This window comes from Microtus pennsylvanicus, chromosome 2 (assembly GCF_037038515.1).
Source record: "Microtus pennsylvanicus isolate mMicPen1 chromosome 2, mMicPen1.hap1, whole genome shotgun sequence".
Taxonomy (NCBI): Eukaryota; Metazoa; Chordata; class Mammalia; order Rodentia; family Cricetidae; genus Microtus; species Microtus pennsylvanicus.
The window spans coordinates 11,972,233-11,990,241 of NC_134580.1; the positions used below are offsets into that span (position 1 = coordinate 11,972,233).

The following is an 18,009-nucleotide window of genomic DNA, read 5'->3' on the forward strand; positions in this document are numbered from 1 at the left end:
CTGCACAGCCACGCCCCCTTCCCCAGCAGACCTCAGACAGGGTCTCTGGATGGACAGTGGACTCGTCTGCACAGCATGGCACTCAGCCCTGAGTCCTCATTGAATTACTGGAAACACTGACTACATGGATTCAGAAGACACCCAAGCAAGCCTGCTGCCCAGTGAGGAGGCCCCAGATCGGGGAGCAGATGAGAAGAGCAAGTTGGGGCCCCCCCGTGGGCTGTCAGTGTTTGATGTTCCGCATGAATGTTCAAAAGATGAGCAGCTGCCGTGTTCCTCACGGACGGGTGGTCATGGGGCATCCCTGACAAAGACGGGCTGAGTTCTCAGTGCTCAGAATGTTCAAAGCCCTGGCTCTCTTCCCAAGACTGAACCAATAAAGAGAAAAGGGGGTAACACACCAGCAGCACCCCTTCCTTCCCTGCATGTCAGTAATCAAGGCCTCTGGGAAAACATACCCTGAGGGTACCCTGACCCTGTCATGACAACCCACAGTAAGAGTACAGTGCCCGTGTGTGGAAGCCCCTCCCCTCCCAGAGGCACCCACACCCGTTTCCCGTGAGTCACTGCAAAGGCTCTGCTGAAAGACAACACAGACAACAGGGTCTGCTGTGCTGTCCGGTATATTTAGAAGTCTACAAATTGGATCTTTTAAGAAAGATTCACAAAATAATCATCTGAAATCACATTTTGGTTCATCAAATTTCAAATATATTTTACTGTGCTGAACAATATATTCTGGTGCTGTCTAAAACACAGCCAAACGACTATCGATTTACATTTATCCTGTAGCTTTTGGAACATCAAGGTCGAGATAAAAAATATTAACAAAATCACCCACTTATAATTACCATTCCCCGAATCTGAGCTGATCCTGAAGTCACATGGCCGCCTCGGGTGACTTCTAGGTGTACTGGGAGCCCTTAGCTGGCCCTGCAACACCTGTCACCACGTCACAATGAGCTCCCTTGGCACTGTGGAAGCTCGGGCTTGTTATAAAGAACTGATTGGGGATCGTTTTCAAGTGTAGAGAATGTACAAAATAATTTACAAAGTGACAGATGGCTTTAGGTGTTGTTTGAAATCTCCTCGCTGTGTGAGGGACACAGGAAGCGATCTGTCAGTGAGAGGCCGGGCACTTCTGGTCTGGTTTTTGTTGTCTGCGCCTTTGCAGAGGGAAGCATGTGCTGTGGCTTTATTTCTCTGGCCTATCCAGCACCAGCTAGCTCTGGCAGCCCTGAGCCCACAGTCCTTGGAGACTCTCAGGTGCTCCAGGGAAGGCTCCCAGTTCAGGGAACAGTGGGAGGAGCCCACAGCTCAGGCTCCCGGCTCTTAGAACTGAAGATTCCACAAAGATAAAGCAAGGATGTGCTCGACTGACACAAAGAGCTACGCTAAACCAGAAATGAAAGCAGAGCTCCACTACATAGAAATGGGGGTGCCTCAAAGGAAAGACGCGCACTCCGAGTGTGCAGGCACCTCGCCAACCAGCAGGACTTGCCTGCACAGCAGCTGGGGCTTCGGTGCAGCCAGATGTGGTCCCAGGTCCGTCTGAAGTGGAGTTTTACCAGGTTAGGCACAGCCTGGCAACAGGATTAAGAGCCGTAGCGATCCTAGAGAGAACCAGACCAACATTTACTCCAATCCACTGCATCTGTCTCCTCCCGTGCCTGTACCCCATGGCCGTTGTTGCGGGCACCCAGCTCCTGGCACAGAGAGTAGATGAGTGTTGGCAGCACGGCTTCAGCGTCTCTATGGCAGGAGGTGAGTGGGGTTTGGAGACCTGCCTGGATTACACCTTAAGTGAGCTGCCCAAGGAAGGTCTAGAGCTCCAGGCTGTACTAAGGATTGCAAGGCAGGGGCCAGCACCGAGGGACTGTCTCAAGTCTGAAACCTCGATTTTGGTCCCTGTGCATCTTACAGAGGTTTAGTCTTTGTTCTGTTTCTTCACTCATAAGTGCAGGACAGGAGTGGGAGTACTCTAAAAACAAGATGATCACCCACAAAGCAGGGACAGTGACGGCCAGGACGACTGGGGCCAGGGGGACCTGAGGAAGGAGAGCCCCAAGCCTCTGCAGCCTTAGGCTTGTTCCACGGAGGGCTTTCCTCACGTTTCCACCGAGGCCGCAGCAGTGTCTGTCTGCAGACTAAGAGCCTCCATGGAAGCCGGGCGATGGTGGTGCATGCCTTTAATCCAAGCACTCGGGAGGCAGAGGCAGGCAGATCTCTGTGAGTTCGAGACCAGCTTGGTCTACAGAGCTAGTTCCAGGACAGGCTCCAAAGCCACAGAGAAACCCTGTCTCAAAAAAACCAAAAAAAAAAAAAAAAAAAAAAAAAAAAAAAAGAGCCTCCATGGACGCAGAAGGGGCAGCGTCGACCCAGTCTACTCCTCCTGGCCACATTTCACCCAACAGGATGCTTCCAAATGACTGCACTTAAGCAAGCCATTCACAAGCTTAGAGAAGTCCTCACTGTCCTAACAAACAGGCTCCGCCTTTTCCTTACTGTATATTAGGTGAATTAAGTCCAACACAGAAAGATAATATTTTCATAGATATATAAAAGTATGTATGTGTAAAGTAGAAGCAAAACTGTCCGGGGGACTAAGAGGACCAACTCGGGAGGGCACAAGCGAAGGGCAGAGGTATGGAGGAAATTCTATACATTATGAAAAGGTCCTTAGGTAACCCGGAACCAGAGTATAGAGTAATACAAATAAAACTCAAAAAGAGAGCGAACAGTGCAATGTCCAATGTGTGGAACAAGCAAATTAGATAAGCATATTTTCACCCCACAGCTAGCGGCTTCTGGAGAATTTGTAGTTCCAGAGAGCCACGCAGAACATGCCACTGAGGAATGGAGAACACACAGTCACACAGCAATAGGACTCCTTCTTCATTTAGAAAGATACGCAGCCACAGGTAGTGGTGGTGCACGCCTCTAATCCCAGCACTTGGGAGGCAGAGGCAGGTGGATCTCTGTGAGTTAGAGGGCAGCCTGGGCTACAGAGTGAGTTCTAGGCCAGCCAGGACTTCATAGTTAAGAACTAAAACAAAACAGCAGAATCCCAGAGCAGGGAGACAGTGGATGGTTTTCAGCTTAGGAATCCTCTCTTCTGTGGGGCTAGGAGATGGCCCAGCAGTTTATAGTGTTGATCTTGCAGGAGATTGAGTTTAATTCTGGCACCCACATGGCAGCTCATAACCATCTACAGAACTACAGTTCTGGGGATCTAATCCCTTCTGTATGGCCAGGCATGCATACACAGTACATGCAGGTAAAACATGCAGACCTATAAAATAAAATAATTTTTAAAAAAAGAATTCTCCATTCTAAACTCACAACTGGGGAATTATATGAATCCTAGTAAGAACTTAGAAAATGCTGCCTGAGGCAGGGTCTCAGCCCAGGCAGGTCTGGAACTCGAGATCTTTCTGTCTCAGGGCTAGTCTGCAGCACAGCTTCGCGCTCACAGCTACAGCCTAGTTCCCTGGGAGCCTCGTGGAGCGCCACTTACCTGAATGGACGTCATGACTCCATTGGCAAAGACCGAGAGTTTTCCAGCAACGGATCGCACGCCTTGCTTGAACTGCGCCATGTCTGGGGCGTTGGGCAGCACGTTCGAGAGGTTGTAGTTTCCTGCACACAGAGAGATGCCAGCTCGCCCCTCTTCTAAGGACATGTGTAGCTCTGTGAACCCACTCTGCCTCTGCTGTCACCTCCCAAGCTATGACTGTGTCCACAAAGATGATCACACAGTGGGGCAGGGCTCAGAGGGCAGTACTGGTTCTATCACAGCAAGGTGGACACAGCACTCTGCCCAGTGGCTCTCAAGGCTCCAATGGAATCAGACACATGATAGCCAGCAGTGGCCATGGGGAACTGGAGGTGCTGGGAAGACCTGTGTCTCCTGTGCTGGGCAGCAGGCACGCTCCAGGCGTGGAGGATATTGCATTCATTCATTCTCCAGATGTTCGATCATTCATTTAGCACACCTGTGACAAGGGCTTTGTCAAGTGCCAAGGGCACAGAAAAGAGCAGATGGGTCCTGCTGTAGTCAGGTCACCAAGTACCTCATTCCTGCTGTGGGTGAGGTACAAGCACGGGGAGGCCTGCGGAGTCCCCACAGGCCCAGGACAGCTGGCCGGAGGGAGAACTGAGGAGGCAGGAGCCAGGCTGAGTGCAGGGTACCAGCCCGCGAGCAAGGGCTCAGCAGTGTGCTGGCTGCTCTGGCAGAGAAGAGGCCAGTGGGCAGCAGGGATGAATGACATACACAACACACGCAGAAAGGTCTGGGTCATGGGAGCTCCAGACAGAAGAACCTGGGGACACCCAGAACTCAGGGCTCTGCCCTCTCACCCTCCAGCAGAGTCATGGATCTTCTTTAATGAGCTATTTATGGACCAAATTCTCAGAAATGGAGACAAATCAAGAGAAAAGTCCAAGATTTTAAGAATAATAAATCTAACAAGGATCAAAACACTTGGCCAGCTACTTCCCTGAGGCAGGCACTGTAGACACTTTGCTGATACCAGAGGTCACTAAGTAGAACTCGACTCTGGGTCTCAGGGCAGTGTTGCCTGATGGATGTGGGTAACAACTAAGCAGGCAAAAACCCGAGAGCCCACTGGGTCTGGGTTTGTAGGCCTGCATGCCTGTGTAGGCTGACTCAATGGGTGTGGAGCTTAGGAGTCACAGGCGACATTCCACTGGAACCATCAGTCTGTTCTTGAAAGGGACACTGAGGGGGCTGGAGAGATGGCTCCGTGGATACAGTATTCCTCAAGTGTGAGGACAGAGTTCAGATCCCCAGAACCCACACAAATGTGAGCGGTATGGCAGCCCACCAGCAATCCCAGCGCTTGAAGGGTGGAGACAGGATTCCCCTGAGCAAGCTGCTGGTTAGACTAGTCCAATCTGTGAGCTCTGGCTTCGGTTAAGAAACCCTGACTCATAGAATAGAGCAGAGAGTGATGAGGGACTATTAGTCCCATCCTCCACAAGCATGCATGCATGAGCAAGGGCATGTACACACACACACACACACATGCACACACGTATACACACAGAGGCATGCACATATATACAGGTGCCTGTGTATACATGCACACCAGCATGCATGCTAAGAACACCAAGGAATAAGCTGTGCCCTGAGGTTTTTTCTAACATGGCTATCATATACCTCCCTTTACTCTGGCATCTGTGGTCCTAAGTGCCCCATCCCTTCTCAGATGGCCCAGTCCACATACTCACTGGCCCTGCTCATAGAAGTGGCCACAGGCCTTGATGTGACGGGATAGCTTTGATACCCACACATGCTTCTCACTCAACCCTTCCATCTTCTCTAGCAGGGATCAGCCCTGAGTACCACCCCATCAAGGATCTACTGCATAGGAGGTGCTTCATCTGACACACGGGAGTGATCAGGATGAGCCAACAGGATCCCTTCTAACACTCGCCTAGGCTCTTTGCTGAAGTGCACACCAAAGAACGAATCCTTGGTAAGGCTGTCCAGCCAGCTCAGGGCGGTGGCTGCAGGTGTCGTGAGGGGAGTGGTAGTGGGGTTTCAGATGGGCTCAGTAGCAGGGGCAGGGGCAGGGAAGAGGAGCAAGCTCTACTCAAAGCAGACCACCAGCCTTAGTTAGGGGGTGGCCTGACACCCTAGGGAGCAATTCACAAAGGCCCTCCCCAAGCTGCTGCTATGGCCCCAGTGTCAGAGTTCAGGGGACCTCTGTTTGGTGGTGGGGCAGGAGGCAAGCTGAGCTAGCCATGCTCTGTATCAATGTTAAGGGCGGAGGGTGTGTTTGCTTCAAAGAGCTTTCTTGTCTTTTCCTCTTGTGTATGTGTTTAAACAAACAATCATGTTCAGAGTAAATGTTCCAAGAAATTAAATTTAAAAAGCATGTGGATATCTCAATAACCCGGGTCTTGGGGCTGGCTCCGAGATGACTAGCCAGCACGGACAGGGTAGGGGCTCTGCCTGGAGACCTTGGGGAGGTTGGGTGCAGCTTTTGTGCTAGGGGTGTGTCACATTACAACAGGAAGCCCTGATAAAGGCCAGGATGTGAAGGTCAGACGTGAAAAGGCAGCAGACTGCTGGCTAAAGACATGCTGGGCAATGGCTGACCAACAACAGTCCCTGCCTACAGTCAGGAAGGTTGGGCACAGGTGCCATGGTCCAGCCTAGCCCCGTCAGGCAGCAGACCTACAAGGCCGGCCCACCAGTGTCTCTGCACACTGCTGCCTACCTGCCGGCCACTGCACCAGCACACTCCAGCCTAGAACGGCTCTCCCCACTTAAGCAGGCAAGCTGGCAGTGCCACTGTATCTGAGGCCATAATGACTACACATGCCCGAACCTCCACACAGAAGGTTCCAGACAGTTGAGACGAACCCTACAACTTGTCTGTTGAAGCCGCATCCACTTTAATGTCTCAAAGGCAGTGTGGCTGCCAAGATGGTCACCCCACACAAACACTCAGGCCTTCTGTAGGCCAAAGCCAGTCTGGTTGTGAAGTAAATGATGCAAACCAGCACGCAGAGACCTCAGCCTGCAGCACTGGCTCCAGAGACCCTGAAATGACCTCAGAGGCTGCTGTCATTTCACTCCCGCCCTGTGGCCTGGTGGAGGCTGTGTGAGGTGCCCACGCAGGCAGGCCTTCTGGGACAGCGAGTGCACAGGTAAAAGCGGAGGCATTTCTCTGGGCGGGCAGTGAAGGGCCTGCTCTGGGGCTCACATCTGGGCACATGGTTAGACGCCAGTCCTGGGATGACCAGATGCAGGATGTAGAGGGGCAGCAGAGACAGGCTCTTCCTCCCCACCCACTCCTCAGTGCCTGTGTGTCCTGAGGGCTGAGGGGCCTGAGGTGACTCGTAGGTGCAGGACCCCAAGTGGTTGGTACCTTACACAGTATCTCAGGTCTAACTACTCCACAGGCAGGAGACGGAGGCTAACAATGACCCCAGCTAGTGAGTGGCGGGCACCTCGCAGGAGCCCCCTGCCTCCTGTATTCACAATGTTCTGGATACCAAACTGCCAGGTGACAAGGGTGCTATGGCATAAACTTCATGATGTGGTCTCCTCTCATGGGATCCTGGAAGGACAGCTTCAGCTCTCACTGCTCACATGGGGCAAAGGTGATGGGGCATGGGATCCTGGCAAGGGAAAGGCCCTATGGAATCGCACGTGCTGGGATCCCCATGACCCCTCACCTGCTGGCTGTTTCCTCTGTTCATCAAAAAGATCTGCAGAGCTTATGGAGGAACTGGTAGAGAGCCTCTCCAGCCGTGCTCGGGTCTCAAACTAGACAGAAAAAGGCAGAGTAAGAGAACTGGAATGAGTCTACTCCCCTTGGCTACCTCCGATGTCACTCCCAGCCAGGCCCTGGGGGTGGAATAAAGGTGTGCTCTGCAGTGGAGTAGGTCACAGCAGCGCAGGGCAGCATTCCACATCACTGTCAGTGAGGTCAGGATGAGGGGCAGCCAGAGCTCAGTACTGCTCTCAGCCACCCTAGGAAACCCCTCAGTGCTGGGCACACCGCTTAGCCCATCAACTTCAAGTCCTTCAAATTTGTGTGTGTTCAAGCGTGCACGTGTGTGTGTGTGTGTGTGTGTGTGTGTGTGTGTGGTACCGGGGATAGAGTTTGCCAGGCAGGCATATTTGCAGGAGTGTACCCCAGCCCATTAACACATTTAAAGTAAACCAAGCAGAAGAGCTGGAGGCCCCTCTGGCAATGAGGCCTCTAAGAGACAAACCAGCATGCCTGAGTTCTAGCCCCACCAGCCCCTCTGCACTTGAGCACTAGAGGGAAGTGGGCTTGGCCCCAGCTTAGTCAGACTCCTGGATGAATGTGTTCATTTGTGAGGCAGGTGACAGCTGGCTAATGAAGCTGTCGCCCACAAACATTTCCAGGCTCCATTTAACTATGTTAAACTGATCAAAAGCAATTACTGCTACATAAAAACCTGAATTTACTCAAAAGCTACTGACTGATGGCCACTCTCCCTAGAGAGGCAGAAGAGCAATGAGACGGGTTTCCTGACTCCACATCTGCCCAGGGTGCTCAGGCAGACCTGGGCTCTGGTCCTGGCTTCAGCATTATTATCTGGGGGCCTCTTCTCCCTCAGCAGCCCACCCTCTCATGGTCCCCACAGCTTTTTTCATGGTTCTCGGGGCTCCTGTGGGAGCTTTCTGCACCCTTACATCTGCCTGGGCTTGTCTTCCAAAGTACATGTCTGAGGAAATGGCCTTCACGTTGCCAAACTTCTTCTGGGCTTCATCCGTGCTGTCAACAGGCTCATAGTCCGGCTTCCTGCGAGTGCTAGGCCTAGAGCGAGAAACAGCCAGGGTTGGTCACACCAAGGGCAGTGAAGCAAACCCAGTTCACACTTCAACTTATGTGGAGTCTCCCATCTTAACTGTGTTAGCGATGCTGCCCACACTGTGATTGCGCAGGACAACACTGGCCATCAACAGAGTGTAATGCACGGGGAAACAGGACATCCGATTACGGGGCAACCTTGCGCTACCCGCGTAAGGTTCCTTGGTGTGAACAGGAGAGCTGTGGAGGCGGAGGCCAGGCTACCTCAGTCAGGTGACCTCTGCAGTCAGGTGACTGCTGAGTTCAGAGTTCAGGCAAGGCCAGTTACTGAATGACTAGTCCATGTGGGAAGATCCAAAAAGAGAATAGCAGGGGCCGGGGGCTGAGGACAGAGCAAGGGACTTGGCAGCAGCAGAATGTCCTGGGCCTTGTTCTTAGCGGTCACTACATGACTGTGTGCTAGTCAAGACTATGAAAACTGTGCTGGGTGTGGTGGTGTGAGCAGCAATCTGAGCCAGAGGCGAGAGGATGTCAAGTCTGAGGCTAGTCTGGGTAACTCAGGGAAACTACCTTCAAAATAAAACAATAAAATTAGACTCCAAAGGGCACGTGTGTAATTCAGTGCAGTGCACCTTCCAAGCACACTGAACACCCCATAGACAGCACCCACACACTCATGCATGTGCACATTCCCCCACATATCCCTAGACCACATGTACACACACCTGTATACACACTCACACTAGCACTCCCCCACATACACACGTATATATACCCAGAAATACATCCCAGCATCACACACACATACACACACACACACATGCACGCACGCATGCACACATGCATACAAGACCAAACTGCAGAACGGTTGCCTAGGAAATAGGGACTCCTACAGTTTACAAATAGTCTTCACATGGGGAAAGGTAACTCATTCACGAGCCAGGTCACCCTGACACGTGGACTGAGACTCCCCCAAGGAACCGGCCCTTAAACCTGCTTTCTAACAGCCACAGATGATTCCGGCATGTGCCCCCAACACACAGCCACTTCCTAAGGACACTTGTGGCACATATATCAACCCCTGTTCCTATGAGAGAAGCCCCTGGCTGCCTAGCCTGCAACTCCCACCTGTCTGAAGAACTGGCGCTTTGCACGGCAGGCTCGAGGTCTCTGCTGCTGTCCTTCTTCCAGTAGGAATCGGCACTGTCATCCCAGCTAGAAAAGGAGCTGCCTCTTATGTCCATGGAGTCATCAAAGTACCTGCTACAACAAGAGGAGAGTGTGACTAGGGAGTACTTAAGGGTGCTCACTCCTTTTGGGTCTCTTGCTTTTGGGTATGGGGAACTGACTTCCCCGCCCAGTCATGTGCTGAGATGAAGGGCAGACATGACACTAGAGGTGGCAATGAACACGAGCTGACTGAGGCGTCCATTTCCAAGGTCCTCCCAGCAGCTGCGATCCTGCTGACCTCACTCTCTGAAGGCTTCAGGGAAGAGGGGTCCCTCTGTTGTAGCTCAGGCTGCTGACACTGACACTCCCTTGGACAGTTGTGATGCCATAGGGTGGAGTCCAGAGGCTGGTTGACCCCTCAGAAGAACATGGCGGGGTGGGGGGAGTGTCAGCACTAGATGGGGAGGGGCTGGGATACTCAGGTTTTTCTCAACAATGGCACTCAGTGTTCTGGAGATGACCACTCCGAGACACGAACATTCTTCATCTATGTGAGTGAAAACCTTATCTGGACTGGAGGGGCACTGGGTGCCTTTAAACTGCAAAACGAGATGTCACCTGCGTAGGTGCCCTGAGAAGTCCATACATTGGTCTTCCCAAGTCTTCACTCGTCCACGAGAACCTCTCTATGTGCTGGCACTCTGTAGGGGATACCTAGCCACTCACAGGCAACACTCTATGCCAGCCAACCTGCGCAGCCATAAGGCCCATGCCAGGACTCAGCAGCTCTACCCATCGCTGACCTTCACCCAGCGTGGGCTTTGATTTCTGGGTCCATTTTTCCTTCATGCTCGTCCTCACACTGCACCTTCCTCCCCTCTGGACACATTGCTACAGGTCCCCAGGAAAAGCCTCTAGCAGCTAGCACGCTGTCTTGTCGCCAGGCACGCCCCCACCAAAGGCCATTTGGACTCCATGGGGCTCAGCAAACAGTCCAGTTTCATTATTCTGAATGCGGTATTATAACAATGCATCATTTATAATCTGGAAATAATGGAATCCACTATAAAATATGTCCCCTTGCTTAACAGAAACAGCACTCTTCCATAATTTATAATATGCAAGTTCTAATGGCTGATGAATAATTTGGAAGCAGTAAAAGCAGTCTGTGGCACTGCCATGCTGGCTTTCAGAGTGAGTTCACTTCATCTCTGGTGCCAAATCAGCCAATCCAATCCTGCTCTGTCCCTGTGGCCATCAAGTGAACTAGAGCGATGCTTCTGTCCCTAAATAACCTGCAGGTCACCATCTACGTGGCACCAAAATCTCTCTGCTCCACAACCAAACACCCAGGTTTCAAACTGAAACTGGTCCCTGGCACAGCGGCCTTTGGGGCTGACCCTTCTGACTGAGAGCGGATGCTGGAGGCTCCAAGGCACACATACGCCCCCCACGAGTTCTTCCATGACCTGAGGCTGTGGGGATGGGAAAGGTCCCACTCAGCAGGCGACCTTATCCAGAACCCTTTCTCTCACCAACATTGCTACCCAAGCTTGGAAGTGGGACTCCATGAAAGTGAGTCTGTCTCTTCCTACCACCCTCCATGGGCATTACGACTGAGCAGGGAAGTCTGTCCTCAGACCCTCGCCCCGCCCTCCTTAAACCGTGTGGGAAATGGCCTGACATGTCCAGGTTTAGACACAATCCTGAATTTCTCTCGTGTCAGCTGTATTTCGTTTTTCTCAAATGCACAGTATGGGCAGACTAAGCATGCTGCTGAAGTCAGAGGCAGGTAGGGAGCAGGCAGTCTCTGACAATGCCAGCAAGCTATGAAAGCTCTCTCTAAAATACTGGGACTCAGGTAACTCAGAGCTGTGCTTAGAAACAAAGAAAGAGCTATTTGCACGATTCCTTACCTGGGAGCTTGGATAGGAAAGTCAGTGATTTCATAGTTGACTCTAGATAACGACCTACGTCTGTTCTACCTATGACATCCATGTCTGCGGCCACGTGACACCAGGAAGCCTGTGTGACCGTGGCAGCACCGTCATTGACAGATGTGTCCCTTCCCCACCAACTCCAGAAGTGAAAGGATCCTTGGTGTGGTTAATGCAGCTGCCCACCTGGCCACTGGCTGAGCCACGTGTCTCTGGACAAGTTCCGAGACCACAGTAGACAAGCCACAGCAGAGCTACGTAGTGCCTCAGAGTTTCCTATGGACCCACGAGGCAGGCACCACCAGGAAGCTTCACACAAATGAGGAGGCTGCAGCAGGGAGCATCTTAATAACCCGGCCACTGCTATGCGATTCATATGCAGCAGTCAGCCTTCAACCTAGGCTACTCAGTTTCTGCACCTACGTGTCAAAGCCACCCCAAGTTCCTGTGAAGACAGCTTCTGGGTGGCCCTGACAAGGTGACATATTCCAGATGACACTTGTCCTCACCACATTCAGCCTTATACCAGTCTCAGGTTTTGCCTCAGCAGACAGTAGACACAAAAGGACAGGAGCAGGCTGTCCTAGTACCATCGGATCCCCTCAGAGAACAGCCATGGCTTTCCCAAATAAATCCATCTGCAAATGCTATCTCCTCCCAGACGCTGTGGGAGCTTTCAGAAGGCAGTGTTTCAACAGAAGCCACTGAAGGTTTGGGCATGCTCCAGCCCTTGCCTCTCTCCACTCCTCACAGTATAGAAACATCTCCTCCACCTCTGACTTTAATCTTCAGTTGCTGACTGTAGCAGCAAACATTTTCCTGGTTGTAAACACTGCCCCTCACTGCTTCCCTGCCCTCTGGTCCTACGCACAGACTCGCATCAGCCAGAACTTTCAAACGGGCCAGGCTGTGTACTGTGTACTGGTTCCTAAGGACAACCCCTAATGCACCCTTGGCTGCAGCCAGGCTGAGACCACCTGGGGCTGGAGGTGAAGTACGACTCATCTGGGTCCTCCTGGTACTTCCTCCTTGGTTTTGCCAGTGTGGGCGACTCCTGCTCGATGGTCTGCATGTCTGAAGTCACGGAATGGGAGATGCCACTTGAGGAGACAAAATAAAACAGGAAGTATTACATCACTGGCTTCCTAAAGGCCTGTGTCTTACTGAACAAAAAAATGCTGTAAGCTGTACTCTGAACAAACATAAGCTCACCAGAAGGGCTGGGAAACCCTGTGTGAGCTTTGGAAGCTAGAGGTCATTCGAAGGGCAGGACTGGGAAGAAGACAGCCACATGCATGGGGTGTGCCCAAGACATCCACTCCAGTGCACACTTCGGCCCATTTCCTTCTCTTTAAGAACCATGTGCGCGCCGGGCGGTGGTGGCGCACACCTTTAATCCCAGCACTCGGGAGGCAGAGGCAGGCGGATCTCTGTGAGTTCGAGGCCAGCCTGGTCTACAGAGGGAGTTCCAGGACAGTCTCCAAAGCTACAGAGAAACCCTGTCTCGAAAAACCAAAAAAAAAAAAAAAAAAAAGAACCATGTGCGCCATCTGTCATCACATCCCCCCATCTCATAGCCTAGGTTAGTCTCGAACCTGCTATATAGCCGAGGCTGGCCTTGAAATTCCTGATCTTTCTGCCTCTACCTCCTGAGTGCTAGGACTGGAGGTGCACACCACCATACTTAGCTTTACCCTAAAGCTAGTCTGTACTTGTTGTTTTGAGACAGACAGGGACTCTTGTAGCTCAGAATGACCTTGAGTGAACCCCCAATCTTGGTTTCTATGGTGCTGGGGATCCAACCTAGGGTTTTGTGCACATACTACCCATGAAGCTCCAGCCAGAGCCATAATATACTAAATACCAAAGCAAAGCCACACAACCAGGAAAGGAAGAGCACCAGGGAAATGGTCTGAGGTTGAAATGAGCCCCTAGAGAGCCCTTTGCCATGAGCAAACTGCACTGGGCTGACCTGGCCAAGCAGACCGTACCTCCTGCAGCTCCCAAAGCCCATGCCTAGCCTCTCGGCTTCCACCTTCTTCTGGCCTCTCAGGTTCGAGTTTTCATCTTTCTTCATGTAAATTTCGAGATCCTTGTAGGCCAAGCGTAGTGATGAGACCCTGTTGGGAAAGCACACGCTTGTGAGGTCAGCTTTCAACCACAATTGACATTAAAATCCAGGGCAGACCGTACATAAGAAAGCCCCCTTGAGCTTCAGCATCTCCGTCCTTCTCTAGTTAGCACACTTGCAGATGCTGTACCAGCTCAGGACTTTCTGGCTCTTCTTCCGCTTGTGGGGTAGCATGGCGAGTTCCTTGGTTACTTCCCACACAGGGTCCTCCCTTTGACTGACATCTGATTACACTTCCCTGGGACACATCAGCATATGTGGTTAGTAAACTTGTCTGTGTCATTAAGATGAAACTATGATCACTTTAGGTGATCTGACGCCCTCTTCTGACCTCTGCAGGCCCCTGCAAAAACATGCTAACTCCCACAAGCAGAGAGACATCATATATGCAATTAATTTAATTAAAAAGATGAAAATATATCTAGAATTGATTTTATAAATATATAAATCGTTAGCTGTATTTCAAACAATTTCCTCTAGTGTCTCCTTATGTATCATTCTGAGAACATTTAAAATGGAGACCCAGTCACTATCTCTAGCTTTAAAACCATTTTATTGCTATTATATGCATACATGTTGTATGTGGGGTGGGGGACATGTATATGGTGTGTGTGTGAGAGAGAGGGGGATACAATCTATGGAGTCAGTTCTCCCACCGTGGGTTCTGGAGATTGAACTCAGGTCACCTGCTGGGCCATCCCATGTGTCCCAGCCATACCCTGATTTCTATTAAAGAAGGCATCACTGGGCCTGGAAGGTGTGTGCACATTGCCCAGGCTCAAGCTGGTCATACAGAAAGCTATGCCCCAGCAGCGGGAACGGGAGTTTGCATCAAAAAGTGACAGTGTCATGAGAAATGACATGCCTACCATCTGCTTCCCAACGCCCTGGACAGAGCCAGGGACCCCTCAGCAGCGAGCATCAGAACCCTGTGCAAAGTGACTCCTGTGCCGTGGCAGGGAATAAATACGCCAGGGAAATTCTACTCCTGTTCTTGTTCTTTCCTTCTTGAGACAAGACACGGGGATTTCTTGGGTCGGCCCTGATCTGACAGGTGTCTTTTTCTTTAGCTGTCTTATATCGTCTTCCTAAGCAAACATGGTAGAATGTCAGGTTTCTTTAGAGTCACTACCTGACAAACTGGGGCAGCAGGTCCCCTGGAGAAGTACGGGAAAATAGGAAGATCATAGGAGGGGCTCTTAGTGACTGACAAGGGACTCACTCTCCTTGCTCACAAGCATGTGCTCTCCACAGTGATGGCTGGGCTGTAGGATGCACAGAAGCCAACCGGGTAGCCAGCCAGGATGAGGCACTGCCGAGGCCATTAGCTTCACAGTGTGACAGGGTATGGCATGCTGACACCTCCACTGATCCCTGAATCTGTAGGTATTCACAGTCACTAGAAATGTCAGCTTCCAGGATCTCACCCTCTCTCTTCCCTAGTGAACACAGAGCTCAGACAGGGGTGAAATCGGTTTGCATAGCAGGGACAGGTGGTCAGTCACATGAGGTCCTGGAGAAAGGCAACAAAGCTACCAAACCGGGTTCCCAAGAAAATCATTCTTTCCCTCCCCACCAGACACCTCTGCACAGAGGCTTTCTGCATGCCTGGGAAACGCTCTACTCACATGCTGTGCATATCACACACTGTGAAGACATGTTGCTATGACTGGTGTAATAATTGATACTAAGTGTCTATGTTCTTATTTGTGGCTGGTGGCCATGATGAGAAAGTACTACTACACCTTCAAGCTGCAAGCTAAGCCCTCTTCAATGTGTTTTCAATGTATCCTAAAGACAGACACATGGAAGGTGGGTATGGCCAGCATCCCATGCATCCCATGCTAGTCTCTCTGTGTCCTGCTTCTCCAGCTTCCTGATCACACAAAGGAGGGCGTGGGTGCATCCCGCAGCTCTTGTCTCACCAGGCTTTTGAGTTTATACTTCAAGCCCTGGCAGCACAGGCAGAGCCACTTCCCAACAGCTGCACTAACCTGCCTCTGCCCTGGTCAGAAAGCAATGAAAAGAGAAATTCAAGTCTTCCACTTCACTCCTGTCATAGAGAAAGTCTGTCTACACAGGTCAGTGCTGCCCCTGGCATTCTGAGAGCTCAACAGGAAAATAATCTCAAACCATCCACGCTTAGTCTCTGAGTTTCACTCAGCAAACCAACATCAGAACAAACAGAAACAAGTCACACTGCTAAGCACCTGCCAGTGGCACTAACTGAACTCCTACTGTGCTCCAGGTACTGTTGTAAGAATTTCAATAAATGTCATCTAAACTGTACCTTGAAAGAACCTCACAAATCAGGGTCATTTGTTTTGCCCGTTATTCAGTGGACTACAATTCTAGCTAAAGCAGATAAAAAACACAGGAAGAGATCCCACAGAAGATGGTCCACACAGAAACAAGCACCACAGAAGACAGTCAAGACAGAAACAGGACATTACAAAAGATGGTCTGCACAGAAATAAGACATGACAGGAGACAGCCCACACAGAAACAATCATAGAAGACAGCCCATTCAGAAACAGAATACTACAGGAGACAATCCACAGAACACCACAGAAGACAGTCCACACAAAACCAGGACATCACAGGAGAGAGTCCACACAGAAGCAAGCACCACAGAAGACATCTCACACAGAAAAAAGACTCCACAGAATATACTCCACACAGAACAATCACCATCAAAGATAGTCCACGCAAAACCAGGACATCATAGGAAACAGTCCACACAGAAGCAAGCACCGCAGAAGACAGTCCACATAGAAACAGGACATCATAAAAGACAGTCCACACAGAAACAATCACTGCAGAGGACAGTCCACACAAAACCAAGACTCCACAGAAGACAGTCTACACAGAAACAAGACTCCACAGAAGACAGTCCACGCAGAAACAAAACATCACAGGAGACAGTCCACACAGAAACAAGCAGCACAGAAAATGATCCACACAGAAACAAGATTCCAAAGAAGATACTTTTCACAGAAACAAGACATCACAGGAGACGGTCCACACAGAAACAAGTACCACAGAAGACAGTTCACACAGAAGCAAGCACCGCAGAAGACAGTCCACATAGAAACAGAACATCACAGAAGACAGTTCACATAGAAACAATCACTGCAGAGGACAGTCCACACAAAACCAAGACTCCACAGAAGACAGTCCACACAGAAACAGGACTCCATAGAAGATACTTCACACAGAGACAAAACATCATAGAACACAGTCTGCACAGAAACGAAACATCACAGGAGACAATCCACAAAGAAACAACCACCAGAGAAGACAGTCCACACAAAAAGAGGATCTCACGAGAGACAGTCCACACAGAAACAAGTACCACAGAGGACAGTCCACAGAGAAACAAGACTCCACAGAAGAGAGTCCATACAAGAACAAGACTCTATAGAAGATACTCCACACAGAAACAATCACCACAGAAGATAGTCCACAGAGAAATAACCACCACAGAAGGCAGTCCACACAAAAAGAGGATCTCACGAGAGACAGTCCACACAGAAACAAGTACCACAGAGGACAGTCCACAGAGAAACAAGAGTCCACAGAAGACTGTCCACACAAGAACAAGACTCTATAGAAGATACTCCACACAGAAACAATCACCACAGAAGATAGTCCACAGAGAAATAACCATCACAGAAGGCAGTCCACACAAAAAGAGGATCTCACGAGAGACAGTCCACACAGAAACAAGTACCACAGAGGACAGTCCACAGAGAAACAAGAGTCCACAGAAGACTGTCCATACAAGAACAAGACTCTATAGAAGATACTCCACACAGAAACAATCACCACAGAAGATAGTCCACAGAGAAATAACCACCACAGAAGACAGTCCACACAAAAAGAGGATCTCACGAGAGACGGTCCACACAGAAACAAGTACCACAGAGGACAGTCCACAGAGAAACAAGAGTCCACAGAAGACTGTCCATACAAGAACAAGACTCTATAGAAGATACTCCACACAGAAACAATCACCACAGAAGATAGTCCACAGAGAAATAACCACCACAGAAGGCAGTCCACACAAAAAGAGGATCTCACGAGAGACGGTCCACACAGAAACAAGTACCACAGAGGACAGTCCACAGAGAAACAAGAGTCCACAGAAGACTGTCCACACAAGAACAAGACTCTATAGAAGATACTCCACACTGAAACAATCACCACAGAAGATAGTCCACAGAGAAATAACCATCACAGAAGACAGTCCACACAAAAAGAGGATCTCACGAGAGACGGTCCACACAGAAACAAGTACCACAGAGGACAGTCCACAGAGAAACAAGACTCCACAGAAGAGAGTCCACACAAGAACAAGACTCTATAGAAGATACTCCACACAGAAACAATCACCACAGAAGATAGTCCACAGAGAAACAGAACACTACAGAAGACAGTCCACACAAAA

At 50.5% G+C, this 18,009-nt stretch overlaps 1 protein-coding gene across 4 annotated transcripts in view; it reads right to left on the reverse strand.

Moving 5' to 3' along the window:
* Positions 1–605: 605 nt before the first annotated feature.
* Arfgap3 (ARF GTPase activating protein 3) overlaps positions 606–18,009 on the reverse strand; it is a 52,398-nt gene continuing 34,994 nt past the window's right edge. Inside the window, exons 10-16 of one of the 4 annotated variants that reach the window (XM_075960160.1) lie at positions 13,420–13,548; positions 12,406–12,528; positions 9,450–9,584; positions 8,204–8,327; positions 7,213–7,303; positions 3,518–3,639; positions 606–1,613 (exon numbers count right to left, since the gene is read on the reverse strand). In XM_075960160.1, coding sequence (XP_075816275.1) covers positions 1,596–1,613; positions 3,518–3,639; positions 7,213–7,303; positions 8,204–8,327; positions 9,450–9,584; positions 12,406–12,528; positions 13,420–13,548 — 742 coding nt within the window. In that variant the 3' untranslated portion in view covers positions 606–1,595. Of the gene's footprint in view, positions 1,614–3,517; positions 3,640–7,212; positions 7,304–8,203; positions 8,328–9,449; positions 9,585–12,378; positions 12,529–13,419; positions 13,549–18,009 lie in introns of all 4 variants that reach the window. The other 3 variants (XM_075960158.1, XM_075960161.1, XM_075960159.1) reach the window with 3 other exon arrangements.